The following is a 21,966-nucleotide window of genomic DNA, read 5'->3' on the forward strand; positions in this document are numbered from 1 at the left end:
CGCATGAAAAATATAAACACAAATACCTATATTAAAATTCAGACGTACCATAGGTATAAAAATGTACCTAGCGGCCAGGACATACGGTTCAAAATCACTAGGAATAATTCCGTGTCGCTTGCTCATTTATTTTGCGTCGATCGGTCTGTCTCGCTCGCTCGGTTCCGTTCGTGTATTAAGCAACATTACACGACAAAGAAAGAAACATGTTGGGTGATAGTGTGATGTTTGTTTTCTTCGCGTAATGTGTGATGTTGCATTACATCGTAGAGTAATATTACCCGAGTAATATCACTCGCATTACTTACACATGTCTAGAATTTAGTCGCGATGGAGCGTTTTACCGGAGCGGACCGTGCGTTTTGTGTGCGCGAGTTTTATAAAAACGACAATTCGGCAACCGTTGCGCGGCGTAAATTTCGAGAACACAAAGGTTTACACAACTTTGACGACACTCCAACTCTTCAAACGATTAAGAACTGGGTTGCTAAGTTCGAGGAGACCGGTTCGACGTTAGATAAACCGCGATTGGGTAGTCCAATAGACATGTGTAAGTAATGCGAGTGATATTAATCGGGTAATATTACTCTACGATGTAATGCAACATCACACATTACGCGAAGGAAACAAACATCACACTATCACCCAACATGTTTCTTTCTTTGTCGTGTAATGTTGCTTAATACACGAACGGAATCGAGCGAGCGAGACAGACCGATCGACGCAAAATAAATGAGCAAGCGACACGGAATTATTCCTAGTGATTTTGAACCGTATGTCCTGGCCGCTAGGTACATTTTTATACCTATGGTACGTCTGAATTTTAATATAGGTATTTGTGTTTATATTTTTCATGCGGCCAGCCGGTAGTTCCCTGCAAGTACTTACTTAATTTTTTATTCGCAACTTTTGTAAAATCGCTAGTCGCTCGCAATTGTTTAGTAATATTTCATATTAATTTTTGTGTTTGATTTGAATTACTTAAGCACTTGTTTGAAGATAGTTTTATTATTTGTTTTAATGCGTGTTTAATAAGTGAAAGAAATAACGGCGTCTAAATGAAAGTACAGTCCTCCTTGGATGCACTTTGAGGATATCGCGCCGAAACAATGCATCTACTGCTCTCGTATATTAACATTATTGTCGAGCTCAAATTGCAGTCTAAGTCGCCATATGAAATCCGTTCATCCCACAATAAATTATATTAAGTAAAAAATAAAATTATTATATTATTAAATAAGTCAATCTCTGTCAAGTAATATAACAGTGTATTACAATACAAAGTTCATACTTTGTATTGTAATACACTACTGTAATGACACACCCGAATCATTACCTAAGTGATGTGTATCAACACATCACTTAGGTAATGATTCGGGTGTATAGATACAATGTATTCGTCGTCACAGTATCTATTGAACGCACCGAGTAATGTTAAGAGTGATGTGTAATGTTTTCGAGTAATATCACCTATCTGTAAAAGTGATGTCATATCACATTACATTGGGAAGTGATGTTTTGCGCAAGTCTACTAAATTCCCAGAAACCGAAGTTACTCCCCCCGCTTCCCCTGCACCGCTCACGCGCGCCCTTTTCGTTTTATTCAAATTTTACTTTTCAAAGGACTTATGGGCCACCCTGTATTATCATCATCATAGCAGTCCACTTAATAGCCCAAGAGCCCACGACAGCCAGACCTTCGTTATTTTATAAAAGCTAAAAGTTTCCCTGTGTATGTCTCCAACACAGGTAAGAACGACCCGCGATTATAGAGTTCCGGTTGTGGTTCCTTGGGCAGGTAACAGGCAGTAAAGGTATATAAAATAGTACCTTAAATTCGTTAAAGTATAAAGTTTTTTTATTTTTATTATTTACTCCAGAATATCTTTAGAAATCACGATATCCATTGCCGGACACTTTTTACAGTTCCTACCCCCTGCCGGACACCCGTAAACTTTAATTATACTTTCGTTATACTATAAAAGCTGAATTTTATATATGTTACTTAGGGACTTATAAAAATATGTTACCCCAATAGCCAGACAGTTTTAATGGTTCTTACATCTTGCCAGACACATTGAGAGCAACTGTTCAAGCGGGTGAGATAGAGTGTTTAGTCTATTGCGATATTTTACTGCACATCAGCTGTCATTTATGGGATTTATCGTATTGCGTACCTACGTATTGCGGACTGACGGGTCGGACGTCATGATAATCGCCTTATCGTTGCCGCCGCTGACTACTCCCCGAATCCTGATCATGCAGGAGCCAGTCACCATCGACGCCCTAGACAGGTCCTTAAGGATCCTTCAGACCCAATAACCTTTGCCTTAGACGCCTTCAGCTCTAACACTAGGAGCAGGCTCAGGGACATCGGTAACCGTACTCGTCGAACTCGACAAAAAGTCCGACGTGCAACCTAACCCATGCATCAGCTCGCTGAGTTTCTCGCCAGATCATCTCAGCGAGTTGTTCGGTCCCCTTCGGAGGCGGTCGGGCAGCTGTTAGCAAATCCCACCCCTTTTGCCTAAGCCTTTGCTCGCCCACCTGCCCTGGTGAAACTGGAAAGACCTCCGGACCACAAATAGTTCTTCAACCCTAAAAAAAAACCCAGACGGATAGGTAGAGCGATCCTGCCCAGTTCTACCATGAAGCGGTTATGCTTTGAGGCTTTAAGGGAACATCTATTATACAATCGTACTGAGGCGTCGAGCTTCTGTTCCTGTTACCAAGATACCAGGTAGACGCTCCTGGGTGACAGTGGACAGGCGGCTCCAGACCCTCGGGCAGATGTCGCTCTTCGTATTCAGTAGCAGTACCCTCACCATCTTTCAAGTTTTGACGTAGATACTATATAATATGATTAGGTAGTGTATTTAAGCCGGACAATATAATAATGTTATCGTTTCAAAAATTATGGACACACCTCCAACTCGTGTGTAGTTCAGTTTCAAAATATATTGAGAAATCACTCACCGTAAACTACATTAATTAATTTAAAAAAACCCAATACCCCGAACATACATTAATATTATACACACGCAAAGTGCACTTACATATTTTATAAGATAACGCTACTCATATGGTTTCTCAACTCAGCTTGTGACATCCATAGATAATATACATAAGGGGACTGGTGACATCGCTCATAACGTAAGCACTGACCGAAACTTGGAGATTTGTAAGACAGGTCTTTGAACCTAGTACAGACATTCACGTTAACATCTATGGTAGACTTTTCAAAGCAACAATTCTAATCAAAAAATTTCGTTCTATTCATCATCATCATTATCTTGCCATTCTCCCAATCACCTGGGGTCGGCGCAACATTTTTCTCCTTCCATGCTCCTCTATTACATACCATTTGTTCGCTCATTCCCCTCTTACACATATAGTCTTTCACGCAATCCATCCATTTCTTCTCAGGTCTACCTCTTCTTCTGAAGCCTTCCACATTTATAGTTAAAACCCTCTCACAAACCTCATTGTCATTTAGTCCCATTATTCACCATACGATCCCAAACGCGCACTTCTCAACTTCTCCGTCACGGATGCAAATTTCCAACTTCCTCTAACATATTCATTCCGTATTCTATCCATTCTCGTTACTCCACACATCCATCGCAACATTCGCATCTCTGCTGCATGCAATCGCCTTTCATCCACCGCTTTAGCGGTCCAACAACTGATCAATAGTAGACGGGAGGCCTGATTTAAGGCATATATCTTCCCTTTCAGAGGAAGCGAAATGCGAGTCACACGTGGTGCCCGTGACCTGCCGCCATTTCATCCATCCTGCAAATTGTGCCTCACAGTATGATCCAGTTTGCTGTTGCTTTGAATATCAGACCTTATCGGAAGTCTTGACGTACTGGCAAAGGTGCTCCGTCGAGAGCAATGGGTGTAAAATTGGAGACCGCCAAAATCACACAACAGGTGTTCAGGTTTGAATCTGCTGATTTTTACGCGAACACTCTCCTGCAACCTGCGTCGCCATTTCTCCAGTATGTTTTAGAACACAAGTCAGTTTTCCTTCAAAAAAATTCTTACCTTCAAATGTTTACTCTAAATTGACACAATTTTGTAATTTCATCATTGCATTGTATCGTTTTCTAAACCTTTCGAGTTAAATCTCATGTCAAAAAGAGTGCTTTATGTCATATTAAGTCCTAAACATAAGTCAGTGTAATGTTGTTCTAAAAGAATGATTTATTAAATAAAACACCATATTCGAATTGTATTGTAATTCATATAAAAATACAATCATTATTGTTTTATTCATTATACATAAAATCGCTTTTGCCGGAGTAGGCAGAAACACCAAGTATGCAAAACATCAAATGCTTCAAATTTAAGTACAACACAGTTTTTGAAACAGGCACATACATTTCAGTCTGTTTTACAAAAGCTACAATTTACATTATGATAAAAAACAAAAATCTCAAAATGAAGAATTGAAAAAAAGAATACAAACTTGGGATTTAAAATTGTAATATTAAAATGTTTGCTATCAGTTAAATTTGGCCGAAATAGTCTTTAGTTGAAAATATTGTGACATAGACAAAAAAAAACCTAAAAATTAAACACAAGTGAGCGAAGATAATAAAAAAGCTAAAATATAATGCAATTTTAAATAATCTCCTATTTAATGACAAAAATACTAATTAAAAGTGTTCCCAGTAAATAATTAGAACATAGAGTATGCGAGCGACGCCACACCATCACACAACATCTTCAAATCCTTCAATTACTCTCAGTTTTGAATCAACTCTGACCCTAAGTAGTGACCGCTATCAACAAACAGTAATCAAACACGTGTATTGCGTACTTTATAATAAGTTTGATGTAAAACTTGGTACACATATCGAGATTGTGGGTAAAATACTGCATCAAGCAAGCAAGGTCGAGTCGCTCCACGTCCTATCAGCAACAGAGCCCAAGGACCAGTCAAAACAATCAGTAACCAAAATCATTTAAACAAAGGCACATTTCATAACATGTTCCAAACCCAGCACTGGTCCCGGCGAGGCTTAGAGCGAAACGTTACAAAAATCTAGTCACAATCACAACCTTACCCTCCTAGCTTTAAAATTTAAAACGAATTGCTTTAGGCGAAAGTAAAATAGGAAGAAGGGCAGCTCGCGTGACTGAGATTTTTAAACTTAGTTGGTTAAACTATGAGCGAATACAACCAATTCTAGCATCACTAGCAGACAATACAACATTGATCATTTCAAAAGGCAAAATCGGAAACACACATTGTTTTGAGCATCTTTGATCACAATTGCAGAATTTTAAAAGGGCAACCGGAAGCGTACCTCAAGAAAAACTTAGCCTCGATACATATTTGTGACATAATGTGAGTTAAATGAAAATCGAAGATTTGATTGTACAGACTCACAGCCAACGGGTGTGGTTCGGTTTACCACAAGCCCGAGGAGAACCCGCCGGGGGGGACCCTGACGCGCTTGGGGGCTTCGGCCCGGGGCTGCTCCGGGGCCGCTCGGACTGGACTGTCGGCTTTAGGAGCGCGCTCTGCTGCAGCAGGTGCCTCCTGCTGGATCTGTGGCTCCGGGCTCTCCTTAGGAGTGGACTGACCGTTGGTCGCTACTGAAGTGCCGTTGGTCGCTTTCGGCTCATCTCCTTGTCCTGAAAGAGTCAGTTAGGCATTTAGTCAGATTTTTTCATAGCAAAATGATGGTTAAATGAATATAGTTATTTTATCAAAATTTTCATCAGTGTTGCATAATGTTATTTAATAGTGTTGATTTAATTATATATTTTTATTTCATACATCCACAATCCCAAATCTATAAATCAACTTGGTTTTTACAGATGTGTTTTTACGGATAACTACTAAACCATGCATCCGATTGACTTGAAACTTGGTATCCATGTAGAAAATACATGTACTTAATGGATAGGCTAATATTTATATGAGTGTTGGGCTCCTTAAAAATAATGAAAATAAATAATAATGTTAATTTTAAATGCCCAGCGAAGTGGGCGAGTACGGCTTAGTCTAAAATAAACAGATGATGACAAACTTTTGAAACTGTTCTGATAGACTTTTGGAATGACACATGAACGTAATTAAATATTATAATGGCGACACATCATGACGTGTAGAGTTGCAGTCATCGCTTGAGTATTACGTGATAGGAAAACAATATTTGACCTTCATAATCAACTCCAGTTCAGGAAATGAATATTACTATAACAACAATTTACCGTGGCTGAAAGTGCTCGTTGCGCTTGGTGGAACGGCACGGCGCCCGGTCCTCGGTGGCTCCGGTTCGGAATCGAAGATGTTAGTGTGGCCACCACCGGGGGGGCGGAGCACCCTGCTTGATAGACGAGCTCCGTCATTGAGGCCAACGTTGAATGGTGTTGAAGTCATTTTGTTCTTTTATTTATCTGTGGAAATAAGAAAAAAAAACTCTTGTAGGTTTATTCCGTTACTTTCTAATGTGAGACATGGATTTTGGAGAAATAAGAGTTTCTGCCTGATTTAGATGGGAATTTAAGAACCAGATGGATAAAGGAAAAGTAATTAGTAGTATTGTAGTACTTATGACCGAAAAACTGTCCTCATTGGTAATGGTCTGCCACAGCCTGTATACGGACCACACTCAATTATATTAGATGTACAAGTTACCAGTTTTTTAAGTAGATAACAAAATAGTGTTGTAAAATGTATTAACGTTGGGATAACATAAAATTTAGTCAGAACCGATTTTAAGAACAAAATGATTAATAATGCATGTACTGAAATCCCGACACAAAACTTAACTTAAGACTCCGTATTCTACGGTTTTATTATTTATTATAATTTTAAATGACAATTGAAAAAAAAGCCAAAACTTAAACTTCATAAAGATTTGCAGGGATTTCACATAAGCAATTTCTTTAGCACTAGGAACAAAACCCTCAGAGACAAATAAATACTTTAGTTTTCACATATTACTGTTTGCACTGAAATAAATTGCAAATTCGTATTAAGACTTATTTATGCGTACTAGACTTATTCGTGTCATCTTTATGCGTGACTATGCACGCTTTCGAAATCTACCTGAATAATCGGGTCTTCAATAGCAGCAGAGTTCTTTGAATCGAAATCCTGAAGACAAACACACCGTTAACTTAGCTGACTAGCCATTCAAACGCTAATGTCCGTTTCTATAACGGATGGTGGTACGTGTAACGTTTTATTTTTGTATTTCTTTTCCATAATTGAGGTTCGGCTTAGTGCGAGTATTGTCGACGTCGCCCAAAACACGTCATTACGGATCCTCCCGATTCATTAACGGTGTTTTAGGTACCACAAGCACCGATCACCGTCCTCGTCGAACCCGTCGCTTGCGCCAAAGGGCTCGATGAGCGAATTAACCCATAGATACAGCCCACTGAGCTTCTCGCCGGATCTTCTAAGTGGATCGCGTTTCCGATCCGGCGGTAGATTCTGCGATGCACTGCTTTTGCTAGGGCCAATGTTAGCAACACCTCCGGTTTGAACCCCGAGAGCTCACCTACACGCTAGGGCAGGGTAGCACTGATATAGCCTCTCAAAGCTATCAGCATAGGTAGGAAAAAAAGCGAGTAAGTCGCAAGCTGAAGCCTGTCCCGTTCCAATGCCGCTCTGTATTTTCAGTATCCGAAGATTAAACGCAATTGTTACAAAGAGAATTGCAAGTATTCACGGTCGACAGCATATTAGTTATGCACTTACTGTTGTATTCAACGATGTTAATGGCACGGACTTGAGTGTCTGTGAAGCCGCCTGTTCGTATTCAATTGCGAAAAATAAAAACAGCGCAAAAAACCGATTACGTTACTTTCGAAAATATAAAGAATCATCACATCTTCTTATAACAGACATTCTCAATTGTGAAAATCATCATAGAAACGCGTGACATGAAAATAACTGTAATTGTTGCCATATTGTACCGCGCTAGGAACTCAAAAATTTTTAGCTTATGTTTACGGTACAAATTGATAATTAATGATAAAACATATTAAGAAAAAAAAAAAAGGTTTTTAAATGTATGTATCAGTTACGTGAGGGATACAAATCCAGTCGTATCATCGTATAATGGAGAATAAATAAAATTACATTGAAATCAGATTAGGTCTGCGACTTGACACATGTCCGGTGGTTTTTTGTTATTATGTATCATCCTATTATTTTCATCTACCTTCATATGTATTAAAAATAAGTTCAGTCACACACGAGGGTTTTTGTTTCTAACATGACTGAATAATTAATGAAACTTATATTTTTTTTCCTTAGCAAAAAGAGTTAGGACATTAAAACTTATGCTATTAATAATTTATTTTCTTAGAGCTCTGGACAATACTACTTCAATTCATAAAGACACCATTTTAGTTTGGTTTGCCTTTTTTTATTGCTTTAGATGGGTGGACGAGCTCACAGCCCACCTGATGTTAAGCGGTTACTGGAGCCCATAGACATCCACAACGTAAATGCGCCACCCACCCTGAGATATAAGTTCTAAGAACCCAAGTTTAGTTACAACGGCTGCCCCACCCTTCAAACCGAAACGCATTACTTCTTCACGGCAGAAACAGGAAGAGTGGTGGTACCCACCCGTGCGGACTCACAAGAGGTCCTACCACCAGTTGCCTTTCTGGGTAATGAATTTTTTTATTTATAAATTTATTATTATCTAAGATTCAGCGTTTATGGACATAATTTAAAACAGGAGATCATTAAAACGTGTTCATTTCCTACGTCGCCACATAAATTCGTACAAAACAATCTTAATGGTTTATTATATGAAAGGAGAACGGTTATTAATTACACCGTGGGCGGCATGAAACAATTCAACAATCAACGGTTTGTATTCCGTAGACTGACAGTTCAATTCGCTAACTAAACAATGTATGGCTTACCTACTTTTAAGGAGATGCTTATCTATTGTCCAAATTTTATCGTTCATAGGCTCAACGTGCTATTTTTTTTTATGATTGAAGGATTACTGCTGGCCCGGAGGCCTTTCCAGTTTCACCAGGAAAGGTGGGCGAGCGAAGGCTCAGCCAGGAGGAGTGGAATTTGCTAGCAGCTGTCCCAGCGCCTCCGAAAAATACCTAACAACTCAAGGAACTACTTCGCGAATGAATCTACTACCGGATCGGAATCGCGACCCGCTGAGAAGATCCGGTGAGAAACTCAGCGGGACTGGCTCAACATGCTACATAGTAACACTAACTGACTGAGCGACGACTCAGTGATGCAGTAGCCCCCTGACTATTGCACCGGGGTCGTGGGTTTGATTTGCACATCGGGCAACACACATTGTGTGATGAATAGGTTTTATTTGCCTGTGTGTATTTTCTACATATGTATCTATTTAAACGCGGTAGGTACAGCCCACTGAGCTTCTTGCCGGATCTTCTCAGTGGGTCGCGTTTCCGAGCCGATAGTAGATTCTGCGAAGCACTGCTCTTGCTTGGGCCAGTATTAGCAACACTCCCGGTTTGAGCCCCGTGAGCTCACCTACACGTCAAGGAGAAGCTGAAATAACCTCTCAAGGCTATCAGCAAAGTTAGGAAAAAATGGTAGGTATTTACACTATTACACTATTTTTGATAGTTGAAAATTCGTTACAAAGAAGTTGTTCGCAAGTAATCATCGCAATGTAAAGGTATATTTTACATTGACTCTTATGGACAATTCAAGAGGATAACGAAGAATTTGTTAAATCGAGGAATGTTGTTATGTTAAGATTGCACTGTAATAAGACTCAACAATCCTCCTTCGAGTTACTAGTCTCTGGTTAGGTATTCGTATACAGACAAAGTGCAAAGTTCCTCAACTAATTCTTATCATGAATCAATATTGACGTATTTTATTGTGTTTATAAAATAATCAATTTAAAATTCTCCTCAACAAACTGGATGGCGATATAGATGGCCAGTCTCCATCGGGCTCAGTATTTCGTAGCCTCGTTATTTTGGTTCGATATTATTTTAGTAACCAACAACATAGAATATTATCACGAAGATAACACGTTCGATAAAACATGGTCCAGTGTCTAATTAGTTTCAGTTAGTTCACTCCCACACAAACCAGATTCGGCAGTAACGATAAACCCACTGAAAAACATGAAAAGACAATAGCGTCCACTGTATTTGGCTTAAAACAGTGAATCAGAAACGGTGGGTGTAGTTTTAAAATGTAATAAAATGCGACTCCCTATTCCCTAGTACGTGTACATTGTTCTGTGTATTGATATTCTTACCTTTAACAGTAATATGTACACACGTAGAATTCGACACAACCAAACGACAGAATGTTGTTTATTTCTAAATGTTATACTGCAACACTTACTACGCACATCGCATGATCTCTGTCCTACTAAGCAAGCAACCAACCAACCGTGTACAATGTGGAAATTTTATTACTGAACTGTTTGCAATACTACACAGGTATAAAAGGGTGACGAATATTCTAATCTAAGTACGAAAAGGTACACAATTTCGTCAATTGTCTTTATGACACGTCATCCGATAAGCAATTCTTGGTACGATTAAATTTTGACTTTCTGTATGAAATCATTGCACTGTGTGACAAATCGTAATTTTTCCCGGTATTGTTTACGTCGTATTTTTGTACCGAGAATAAAAACGCAATTAAAATGTGATAGGTAATTAAAAGAACGATTCATTTTCGGCGCAGTCATGACTAGACAATGTTAGGATTGAAAGTTTTAATCTGTTTTGTCTTGGTAAAGTTATTTATGAATTAGGTACAGATATAATGCGACAATGCCTTCGATGAATGTTACGCTTTTTATCTCACGCTGATGAGCAATAAGCGCAAGATTGTGCGCAATGCGAACATTATTGTATTTCTTAATAGTGAAGAAGGAAGAAACGTATTTTTAATCCAAGTGTATTTGGTAGAAATTCTTAGAAAATACAAGGTATAATCTTGTCCTCAGCAGAAAGCGTGCACGCGATAAAAAGCAATGGGGTTTTTACTATTAGCCATCCGTCATTTCAATTAATCTGATTCTGCATATCCGCAATGTCCGCAATTGTAAGTACACCTAAACAAACGGACCTTTCAACTGTTGTCAAATGAGTCGTCTATTATCAAAGGTGGCAATCTGTGCATTTGGACAAAAAAATGTTATTGATATGTCAATACAGATTGATTTGAATATAATAGTCTCCTTCAAAGAATACGGTTCAAAACCAGCATTAAATAAAGGTTAATACTTAATCTGTTATTTATCTAAGATGTCGTTCAGAAGAGTTTTGTGACTGCCAATGGAATCCAAAGTCAATAATTAGTTTTTCTGATTTACCAATAATTATCCAAAAGTCACATTGCCGGCTTTGATAATAGTCGACTCAAATTACTCCTCGCGAAGCATCTTGAAAACACTAGTATTCTGAACGAAAAACTTAAACAAATTTATAGTAGTTGTTTTTAACTTCTATTAACTGTAAAATTAACATCGCAATGTAATAAAACAAGCAAAATCAGAGCCTACAAGTCGTAAAATCGTTTGCATATCTTTACCGGAATTTATGATATCGGATATGGCGGTCGGCCAACTCAATTGGCGATACGAAACGAGAGGTCAATATACGAAATCGCGAACAATATCTTCAATTACATAGTCGTGACGAAAACTTGATTTATTAACTAAACAGTTTAAAATTGTTTATTATGTTAAAAGTGAATGTTTTCTATTAAGTCTAATGGCTGTATAAAATTTTTGTAATTTAATTCAACAGAACAAGATAAGAAATTGAGCCGTTGCGTAGGTTAAAGATCATCTTTCATCAAGTTGATGACATGAATGATAGTTAGGTTTTTGATGAAATGGAGCGAAACACCAATGAGATATTTACAAAATAGCTATTTTCTTTTTTTGCCCGGCGTTTTTTGGCCCACCTGGTGTTAAGTGGTTACTGGAGCCCATAGACAGCTACAATACAACGTAAATGCGTCACCCACCTTGAGATATAAGTTCTAAGGTATAGTTACAACGGCTGCCCCACCCTTCAAACCGAAACGCATTACTGCTTCACGGCAGACTATCTATCAGACTTCACTATCATAATGTATAAAAAAACAATTGAAGACTGCTAAATACACGGTGTCACGTTCAAGATGAAAATAACGGTTAGTTAAATAAATTACGTATAATAAAAAAAAACTCAGTTATAATAATTTTTAAAAATCATCGCAATTAGCTCCACAAAACCTCGAAAAAGAAAACCTACTCGCAATTTTCGGTAACTTAGAAACAGCCTTCATATCGTCGGCTTATTGCAAGAACTCATTAACTGCAAAAAATCACTAAATGCGTTTTTATCTATAATGGGCTTATTTTTGCATATTCTACAAAATGCAAAAACACACTAATTCCTAGCTGGCCAATTTTAGCCGTTACGTCTTTGGTAGAAAATTGATAATTGCAACTTTGGAAGTCAGGCATTTACAAAGATTCACTAAGCAGCACTAGTTATTTTTATTAAATGGATAATTATTTGTAAACAGCATACATTACATTACAGAACTCATTTTCAGCATCTAATTAATTTTATCAAAACAAGTGTAGTATAATATAGCCTAAAATTGTATTTCGATAAAATTCATTATTTACATTTAGTTAGTTTCTGTTATGAATCATTTCATCACAAATGCACAATAAGTAATCTTAATGATTTTTATCGATATTAATATAATTTAAATCATAATATTAAGATTTCCATAAAATCATTTATTCTTTTACATTATTTTTTCATTTTGTTGATGGCATGATTTTAATAAGTTAACATCGATTAAAATAACATAGTAACTTCTTGCAGGCTATGTGGTTCCTCGATTGTAGTTTAGTGAGTTATATAGGGTTTGTTGAAATGCGACAAAAGAGCTTGTCTAGGGAACATGGGGCATAGGACGAACCCGGGTGAGGGTGGGTTTGCGCGGGACGAAAGAGTACTGCTTCGCTCGGTCAGTTTGTGGCGAGATACGTTGATTACCACGCCTGTTATAGAAGTTAATGATTTCTGACAAAATGCAACGAAATCAATGTTTCAAACAAGGACGAGGAAACAAGATGTTAGAGCAATTGAAGTTCCGAACAACCTTCGCACAACCTAGCAAGCAAACGCCTGACCTACAATAGTATCATTCTTTCCACACCTGTAAAAGACGTTAAATGATACACTGGAGAACGGGCAACATCGTTATCTGAGAATCATACCAATGGACTACGATTGCCAACTTGTATTTACTGATAGGATGGTTGGTATGGCGTAGGGCAAGCCCGTACGAGTTGGTACCACCATCGAAGAGAAGCAGCCGTGCGGTTTGGTTTGAAGCGTGGAGCAGCTGTTATATGGAACAATTTAGATTTAGATTTCGGGTCTCAAGGTGGTGGCATTCACATTAACACCAGCCTTTTTTTATATTTTTTTAGAATTGAAGGGTTACTGGTGGCCCGGAGGCCTTTCCAGTTTCACCAGGACATGTGGGGTAGCAAAGGCTCAGCCAAGAGGGGTGGGATTTGCTAACAGCCGTCCAAACGCCTCCGAAGAAGAACTAACAACTGAAGAGCAGCTGCTTCTCGAATAAATCTACTACCCGATCGGAATCACGACCCACTAAGAAGATCCGGCGAGAAACTCAACGAGTTGATGCAAAAGCGTAATCAGTTTCTGTTATGCTTAATGCTATACTTAGTTCAAATTATCCACCTTGAGGTGATTGAACATAAGTATTTAGAATTGGGCCACACACATATTATTATGGAGGTCGATATTATGCATAGTGCTATCGAGAATCAAATGCGTCTTATGCTAATTTTTTATCTGATAGACCTCTGTAATGTTTTAAGATTGGCTAGATTGAACAGAAACCTAAACAAGAAAAAAACAGCAATGAAGCCGTATGAACCTATGTAATGAGCCACCTTGATATCTTGAACCTAAAAGAGTTGAGAAACAAATTAATGCTTAATAAGTCAATTGTAGGACAGAAGCTACAGTCGTTGAAAGTTAAATGCTTCAAGTTTGGAAAAACCGGCCTAACATTGTTCAATTTAGGTATGACTACGTTTCCAATTTTAAAGACCTAGCCTGCAGAGCTACACCATTGGTATAATAATATACCTGATAAAGAAGGTCCAAATTATCTTAATGAAGAAGAAACCTTTGATACATATATTTTTTTACCTAGATGTTTTTTATTTGTTTTATATTTTTATATGGTGTTTAAGCTCAGTTCCTAATTTTCATTAAAAAATACATGATTGATTGATTGACTAACAGGGAGAAGAAAATTATTTTTAGTTTATTATTGAAGCCGTCGAGGCCTAAAGGATAAGACGTCCGGTGCATTCGTATATAGCGATGCACCGGTGTTCGAATCCCGCGGGCGGGTATCAATTTTTCTAATGAAATACGTACTTATCCAAATATGTTCACGATCGTCTTCCACGGTGAAGGAATAACATCATGTAATAAAAATCAAACACGCAAAATTATAATTTGCGTAATTACTGGTGGTAGGACCTCTTGTGAGTCCATACGGGTGGGTACCACCACCCCGCCTATTTCTGCCGTGAAGCAGTAATGTGTTTCGGCTTGAAGGGTGGGGCAGCCGTTGTAACTATACTTGAGACCGGCGGGTTTGATTTTTATACACGATGTTATTCCTTCACCGTGGAAGTCAATCGTGAAGATTTGTTGAGTACGAATTTCATTAGAAAAATTAGTACCCGCCTGAGATTCGAATACCGCTGCATCGCTCAACACGAATGCACCGGACGTCTTATCCTTTAGGTCACGACGACTTCAAACTTAGAACTTATATCTCAAGGTGGGTGGGCATTTACGTTGTAGATGTCTATGGGCTCCAGTAACCACTTAACACCAGGTGGGCTGTGAGCTCGTACACCCATCTGAGCAATAAAATAAAAAAAATTTTTATCGAAAACTTGAGACTGCGAAGTTGTCGTGAGTACTTGCCAATATTAGCAATTGCAAGTTTTTACGTCAACTGTTATGAAAGAATTGTTATTGATTGTTATGTAATTATTCGTTTTTCTTTGTTTCAATAAGGTTTGATAAGTATTTTGTTGTTTTATTTTAATTTAAGAAATAATTAATTCACATATCAAACCGACTTACAGTAGCCAGAAGTCATTAACTTTTAGTTTTGATTTATAAATAATATATAATTTTATATGACTACCGACTCTCACTTGTTTTAATTAATATACATATTAAGCAAATCCAAAACATTCAATTTTTCTCACTTTAATAATGTATTAAGGAAAATATGGGCTAATCAACATAACCACTAACTAATTCCAACTAAAATGCCGTTTTCCCAAAATAATGAAAATGTCACATAATGACTTCTTGCAATAAGCCGACGATATTAAGCCGTGAACGAATCTATAACAAAATAGGGTTTCTCTACCACGAAATCTAATTATGTTTTAGGAATAGAACAATGGCAAATTTTAACCTAAGGCAATGCGAAATGTTTAATATTTTCCGCATCCACGAGGATAATGTTCAATATTTCGCTAATAATATGTGGATGGAGTGCGGACGTGATTAATGACATGTTACTGTTCACCGGAAGCTAATAAATAATTAATGGCTTCAATTGCCCTATGTGTATCAACCCTTTCTTTTATCATGAACACATTAACATCGGGCATGTCACGAGCATTGCATTGCTAAATAAAGGATCGGTGAAAAACGAGTTATTAAACATTAACCTACACTTATCTTATTTATTCACAAGTAATATAGGTATATGAAGTCTTATGTTACTTTTTTTAAATTACATTATTGAGAAAACTTGTCCTAGCAAACCTGTGGTATGGTATGCGCAATACCCACAAATGACGTCAAACGTTATGATGCGTGCTGGGCGACAGAAGAAAAATATCTATTGTGTTTTATTTTGTGATTCCATAACTTTGACATTAATCTTGACTATTCATTGAAATTTTATATCAGAGATTAAAACGTTCTCTCTGCCTTATGTGCAGGTCATTACTGTGAGATGACAAATGCCGCTGTTCTTTTATACATAAGTATATGTATTCTAGATTAGTGGTGGTAGTATGTATAAGGTACTATTGTACGTGATATATAGGGGATTTAGAAATCGCTCCAGAAGCTATAACGGGAATAAGCTAAGTTACAACAGAATAAGAAAACAAAGGAATTGACTAAGCATTAATAGCTTTAGTGAGCTTTCATAAACACGGACGTAATATGAAGCTAGACCGTGGGATCAGCGCGACAGTTGATTTTAAATTACTATCTATAACGAAAAACATTAAGCAAACTTAAAAATTATTTTCAAAAGTTCTACCGCTTTATATTAAAAGCTTTCGAAGCTTCTACGTGGTAACAGAATTTTCCAAATACGACAAAGAAATTGTGGGTTAGGTTACACCCCTTTCACCAATAAACCCTGCAATTGGATCAGTCTGGTCAGACCCCTTTCAGGATATACTAAATTATAGACTACGTATTGATTTCCACAATTTCCCGGCATACAAACAAAAGCGGCACGTCATTAAGGTTACTATTGGACATGTTGGAGCATCGCGTGTGGGGTGGTCGCCGCAATATGTTTGTCGTATGAACAAATAACGATCTGATCTAATCAATTATACCTCTAGGTACGCTAGGATTTTCTAGGAAATTGACCCTCCGTTTCCCTGTATTGGCTATGGCTCATTACTGCGCATCACAAATATGATGCTACATAAATTTTCTAACTCAACAAACAAAATCATGAAAATTAATGTTTTTTACGATTACTGCATTCAATTCAAACAACCATTCAACTAAGATCTAGGTATATTAAAATAAATTAAAATAAATTATTATAAAGAGGAAAGATTTGTTTGTTTGTTTGTATTGACTAGGCTCCGAAACTACTGAACCGATTTGAAAAATTCTTTCACTGTTTGGAAGCTACACTATTCCCGAGTGACACAGGATATAACCTTTTTTGAAAGTAAAAAAATTACCTAAAATATTCTTTACATCGCGTGCCCTGCGACAACTATTGATGATAGAATAAAATAATGTACTACGACTTTGTAGTACACATTATTATTTACAAAAAATTTCGCGACAGCATACGTCTAACTATTATAGTTATGTCGCAGTAAGTGTTATTTTATTTAAAAAATAAAACAACGTTAAACATCGTTGAAATTTTTGTTAAAGACCCGAGCGGAGCCGGAGCGGGCCGCTAGTATTAAAATAATTCTATTAAGTTAAAGATGTTTCCAGTAGCTTGTCAATGTTCACAATTACAGCCCAAAACAGGCCCAAAAAGGTTGGAGTTTCCAGAATTAAAGTCGACGGCAATCGGGGCCAAAGCTTGTTTAAATAAATTGCACAAAATATTGGAGAAAATCTGGTAGGCGTTGATTTTGTTAGTATTAAATACGCCATAATACAAATACATTTTTCGTATTGAATGATTTGAGACTAACTGAAATATTGGGCATACTTAAAACTTGTATCTTCGTTAAGTCCCAAAATAGATTATTTAAGCGAGGTACTGCGCCTAGAAAATGTTCGAGTGAGCCAGACACCACCACACCTACGATTTAAAAACACGCATTACACAAAGGCATGCAACATTGCATGTCCCATCCTTAACACACTATGTATGGTCAAGGAATTTATACATTTGCTTTGTAATCAGAGGAAGTGCATTAGTGACCATAATGAAGGGTTCAATGTTTTCATATATGGCACCGTGGTTTATTGTTTGCTTAAGAGTGATTGTATGCATGTTGTATTAGCATTTTCCTTAATGATTAATTTTAGTTTTTGAATGGCCACCTTTTTACTCTATTTCAGATGATGCTTTGTAGGGAGATGAGAATATGGCTCTACTGATAGTAAGTATTCACAGACGCTCATAAACTTCAGTCATGCTAGAAGCTTAGCCAAGAATCTACCCAGTAAACTAATAATGAAGTAGATTACTCAATCACTACCTCGTGTGTTTGAGGATCCAAATTTCTTCACTCTTGCAAGTTATATTGTAGGGTAATTATTTGTTTCTGATACCTGAACCTTGTTTCTGATGAACCCTGTCCGAAAATCTGTCCTCTTATTATGCACTAAAGAATAAGGCAGACAAGAAAAAAAAATCTATAGTTAAATTTTTTGTAACAAGACTTTTTTAAAGACCATTGCTTTAAATAAGGACCATAATTATAATATTTTCTTACTATACTATACTTGTATATCAATCAAGGTTGTTAAAGATAAAATTTAAAACTAGTTTTTATTGGAAATAATACTTTTTATTATTGATAATTAATTATCAAATCAACCGAAACACTTTCAAGAAATTGTGTACATGGGGGATTGCTTTCCTATCCGTACAAATTTAATACAAGCAGTGTGTAGTGAATTGATTTTTTTTTTATATTTGAGAGATTACTGGTGGCCCGGAGGCCTTTCCAGTTTTACCAGGGCAGGTGGGCGAGCAGGGGCTCAGCCAGGAGGGAGAATTGAATGAATATGCCTTTTTTTTTAAGAATTTGGCTCCAACGCCTTTGGCATTGATTTTGCCAATGTCAAAGTATGTACAAAAATGACAAGTGCTTAGAGGAAAAAATTTACACAGAATATTTATCTGTTTAGAATAGACTAAAGTTAATAAAGAATTAATATTAATAGGCCGGGGAATGTCATTTGGAAGGATATCATAAAGAGGGGATACAATATTGGGGCAGTCGAAGAAAATGTGATCCAGGGTACTCTCATCTAATCCACACTCACCAAGAGAATGGTCACGGTGAATATGTCTATTAAAAACTCAGATGTGCTTAGTGTGTGTGTTTGTTGGACTCCAAATAGTTCCCGATGAAAAATGACCAAAGTGGAACCCGTACATGTACATCATTGCACTACATCCACATAACACTAAAGTTATTTAATTTAAATTGAAACAGGAAAGCTGCAGTTTATTTAAATACAAATTTTGATGATTTAAAAGTGATGTATGTGGACAATTTTATGTTTTTTTTTTATTTCAAATATAACACTAATTTACGGGAAAATTCAATAAATCATTTGAATAAATTAATCATTTTGAATTATTCTCATGTTAGATATCATATACCGCTGAACCTATACATTTCCCATTGTTCTTGAAGTAGATAGATGCTATACTTGTGTTCCTATTACAGAACATTATGTAAACTTTTGGATACATTTTCCAAATGTCCAAATGTACCAATGATATGGTGTTTATGTACACATACCACTAGCACATACTATTGAGTGGTGTTGGATTTGTGTTTATAAATTTGACATTAATATGCATTCCAATTTTATCATAATAAATTTTCCCAATAATGATTGGTGTTGCTTTACTTTATCATAAAAATATTTCATTTAGTAATCATAGCCTAATTATATTATATACCACTATTAGGTAGTGTAGAATTTGTGTTTATAAATTTGACATTAAGGTGCACTCCAATTTTATCATAATAAATTTTCCCAATTATGTACCTACTTAATTGGTGTTGCTTTACTTCATCACAAAAATATTTCATTTAGTAATTATAGCCTAAGTACATTATATCATCATCATCATCAACAGCCCACAGTCGTCCACTGCTGGACATAGGCCTCTCCCAATCCAAGTACATTATATACAGTCATTTATTTGCATCACATATCGTAGTGATTGCAACATGCAATACTTGAATCACAGACCCTATTATAAACCCACTTAAGGCAAGTTTGTAAATCTCGATTCAAACTTGTCTGTAATTTGTACACAATAGCCAATAGCCAATCCTAGATAATTTACATTAAGCCATAAAAGGTATAAAAAAATCAGCTACGTACAACGCTGTGGATCTAGGGTATAATCAAAAACGATGAAGCTTGAAAATAAGAGAAAAAAAACGATGAAATGTAGGTCAAGCGAAAACTGCAAAAAAAACTATAAGACCATTTGTAAAGCTGCAATTATAAGTCATTTTAATCGTTAACTGTAAAATTGTACAGTAAACAGACATCGTCGAGTTCACTTCGTCTATTTCATGTGATAGGCACCATTGCGGTGATTTTTTTCTATTCTCCGAGAACCGCATTTTCAAATCCGGAAAAATCCGATTATAACGTATTTCTTATGCAAAAATGTGGTTCTTATTTGCGCATCGGAAACCTTGTCCTATGCCACCGAGGCACAATGACCTTTAGTAAAATCTTGAAAAATAACGGCTTGAACAGTACGACCGGCATCACAGATTCTAACAAAGAAACGCTGTATTCGCCTGATTAATTTTCTAAAACCAATATGGAAAACTCATATTGGCAAATAATAAATAGTATAGTCTTCAATTTAAGGGAAGGATGAATAGTGTTCTAATAAAATGAAATTAAAAAGAAATATTCAAAGATTACTCACCACTTCACACAAGTCTTCTTTTTGACGGAATGCGAAAAACGAGACAAAAGACCGAAAGTTATCTATTGCCATGTGATAAACAGTAATACTACCAATTTTAGCGTATGTAGTAGCTTTCAATTAATTTCATTAGAGCCTCCACGAAAATCCATTCGGTAGCTCACTTTCTATCTTTCGGCATGAATATTTTTCAAGATGAAAGATATCTTTTGTTCTTTTTGCAATCCTGGCCACTTCCGACGTGCACGAAAATCTTCATGACGATTTTATAAGTGAATATTATGTTTTTTATTTATTGCTTAGATGGGTGGACGAGCTCACAGCCCACCTGGTGTTAAGTGGTTACTGGAGCCCATAGACATTCACAACGTAAATGCGCCACCCACCTTGAGATATAGGTTCTAAGGTATAGTTACAACGATTGCCCCACCCTTCAAACCGAAACGCATTACTGCTTCACGGCAGAAATAGGCAGGGTGGTTTTTTTTTTTCGGGCCGGGGGCCGAACCTCCTACGAGGTCCCCGCGCATAAGGAGCACGCGGGGTATGTGAGACTCAACGATCTGCAGGTGTTGAGAGCAGATCGCGGGCCCGAGGATTTTATATCCGTAGAGAGTGAGATGAGGACTGCCAACGTGACCTGGAGTGATGTCAAGAAGCAAGCGCAAGACAGGGTAAAGTGGAGACAACTTGTGAGGGCCCTATGTACCAGCGGGATACCCTAGGACTACAACAACAACAACAACAATAAGGGTGGTGGTACCTACCCGTGCGAACCTACAAGAGGTCCTACCACCAGTAACACGGGTCAACACCAAATTTGACTTTGATTGCAAACCATAACATTTCGATATTTTAGATCTTAATTAGACGAAAAAAAAAAACATGTCATGAAACAGTTTGCTTTTGAACTTTAATAAATTGACCACATATAAAACAAAATGCATCAGCATCGCATTTGCACTTTCGTGACATTTTAAGTTTTTGGGGGCTTGTACAAACACCTGATCGTCGTTTATGACTCGAGTGCCATCTAGTAGCACTGTGTAAACGTAAACATCTCACTCTCATAGCGCGGTTTTTTTAAAGTATTAAAATTAATTAAAATTTATAAAAAAATTGAAAAATGAGTATTATTACTTTAACTATCACAAAAGCAAACTTTATACCAAAAAAAATTATTTTATTTTCGTTTTTGTGAATAATTAACCGGAAAAACATAGTATAAACGTTAGGACAAAGAACGATTTTTTGTAGAGTTGTGTAATTTTTTCGTTTTAATATCGTTGTGTATTTATTGTTTTAATAATAGTAATCATTTAAGATTAAATGTGCTTTAAATTGGTTCCCTTCCAGAGACAGTGAAAAAACCTTAGTAATTAGACGCTAAAATGCGAATACTGATGCCCACTTATGTGTTTCAAGCTCAATTTGCATTGAAATAACAACAGTCTTTCTTCTTAAAATCTTTGAAACAGCAAAAAAGATTTATT

The 21,966-nt window shown here is 36.9% G+C and overlaps 1 protein-coding gene and 1 long non-coding RNA gene across 4 annotated transcripts; one reads left to right on the forward strand and one right to left on the reverse strand.

Annotated features, from left to right (window-relative positions):
- Positions 1–323: 323 nt before the first annotated feature.
- Positions 324–5,014, forward strand: LOC134199124 (uncharacterized). Its single transcript, XR_009973477.1, has 2 exons — positions 324–550; positions 3,739–5,014. It is a non-coding gene; the product is annotated as an uncharacterized LOC134199124 (long non-coding RNA).
- LOC101741198 (jupiter microtubule associated homolog 1) lies at positions 4,230–20,627 on the reverse strand. Of its 3 annotated transcripts, none has more exons than XM_004923223.5 (3): positions 20,474–20,627; positions 6,232–6,417; positions 4,230–5,649 (listed from the first exon to the last, which is right to left on the reverse strand). In XM_004923223.5, the coding sequence occupies exons 2-3, from the start codon at positions 6,398–6,400 to the stop codon at positions 5,423–5,425; spliced, it is 396 nt and encodes a 131-aa protein (XP_004923280.1). In that variant the 5' UTR covers positions 6,401–6,417; positions 20,474–20,627; the 3' UTR covers positions 4,230–5,422. The 3 variants fall into 3 exon arrangements, with proteins under 3 accessions (XP_004923280.1, XP_037867941.1, XP_062525296.1); XM_038012013.2 differs by lacking the exon at positions 20,474–20,627 and adding an exon at positions 10,263–10,578; XM_062669312.1 differs by lacking the exon at positions 20,474–20,627 and adding an exon at positions 10,352–10,477.
- Between the last annotated feature and the right edge of the window lie 1,339 nt (positions 20,628–21,966).

This window comes from Bombyx mori, chromosome 7, assembly GCF_030269925.1.
Source record: "Bombyx mori chromosome 7, ASM3026992v2".
In the NCBI taxonomy this organism is placed as follows: domain Eukaryota; kingdom Metazoa; phylum Arthropoda; class Insecta; order Lepidoptera; family Bombycidae; genus Bombyx; species Bombyx mori.

Bases quoted from the DNA above. Each gene is read 5' to 3' on its own strand.
- LOC101741198 (XM_004923223.5), bottom strand. From the start codon at position 6,400: ATGACTTCAACACCATTCAACGTTGGCCTCAATGACGGAGCTCGTCTA. The intron at 5,650-6,231 runs GTAAATTGTTGT...TGACTCTTTCAG, and splicing joins AACGAGCACTTTCAGCCACG to GACAAGGAGATGAGCCGAAA.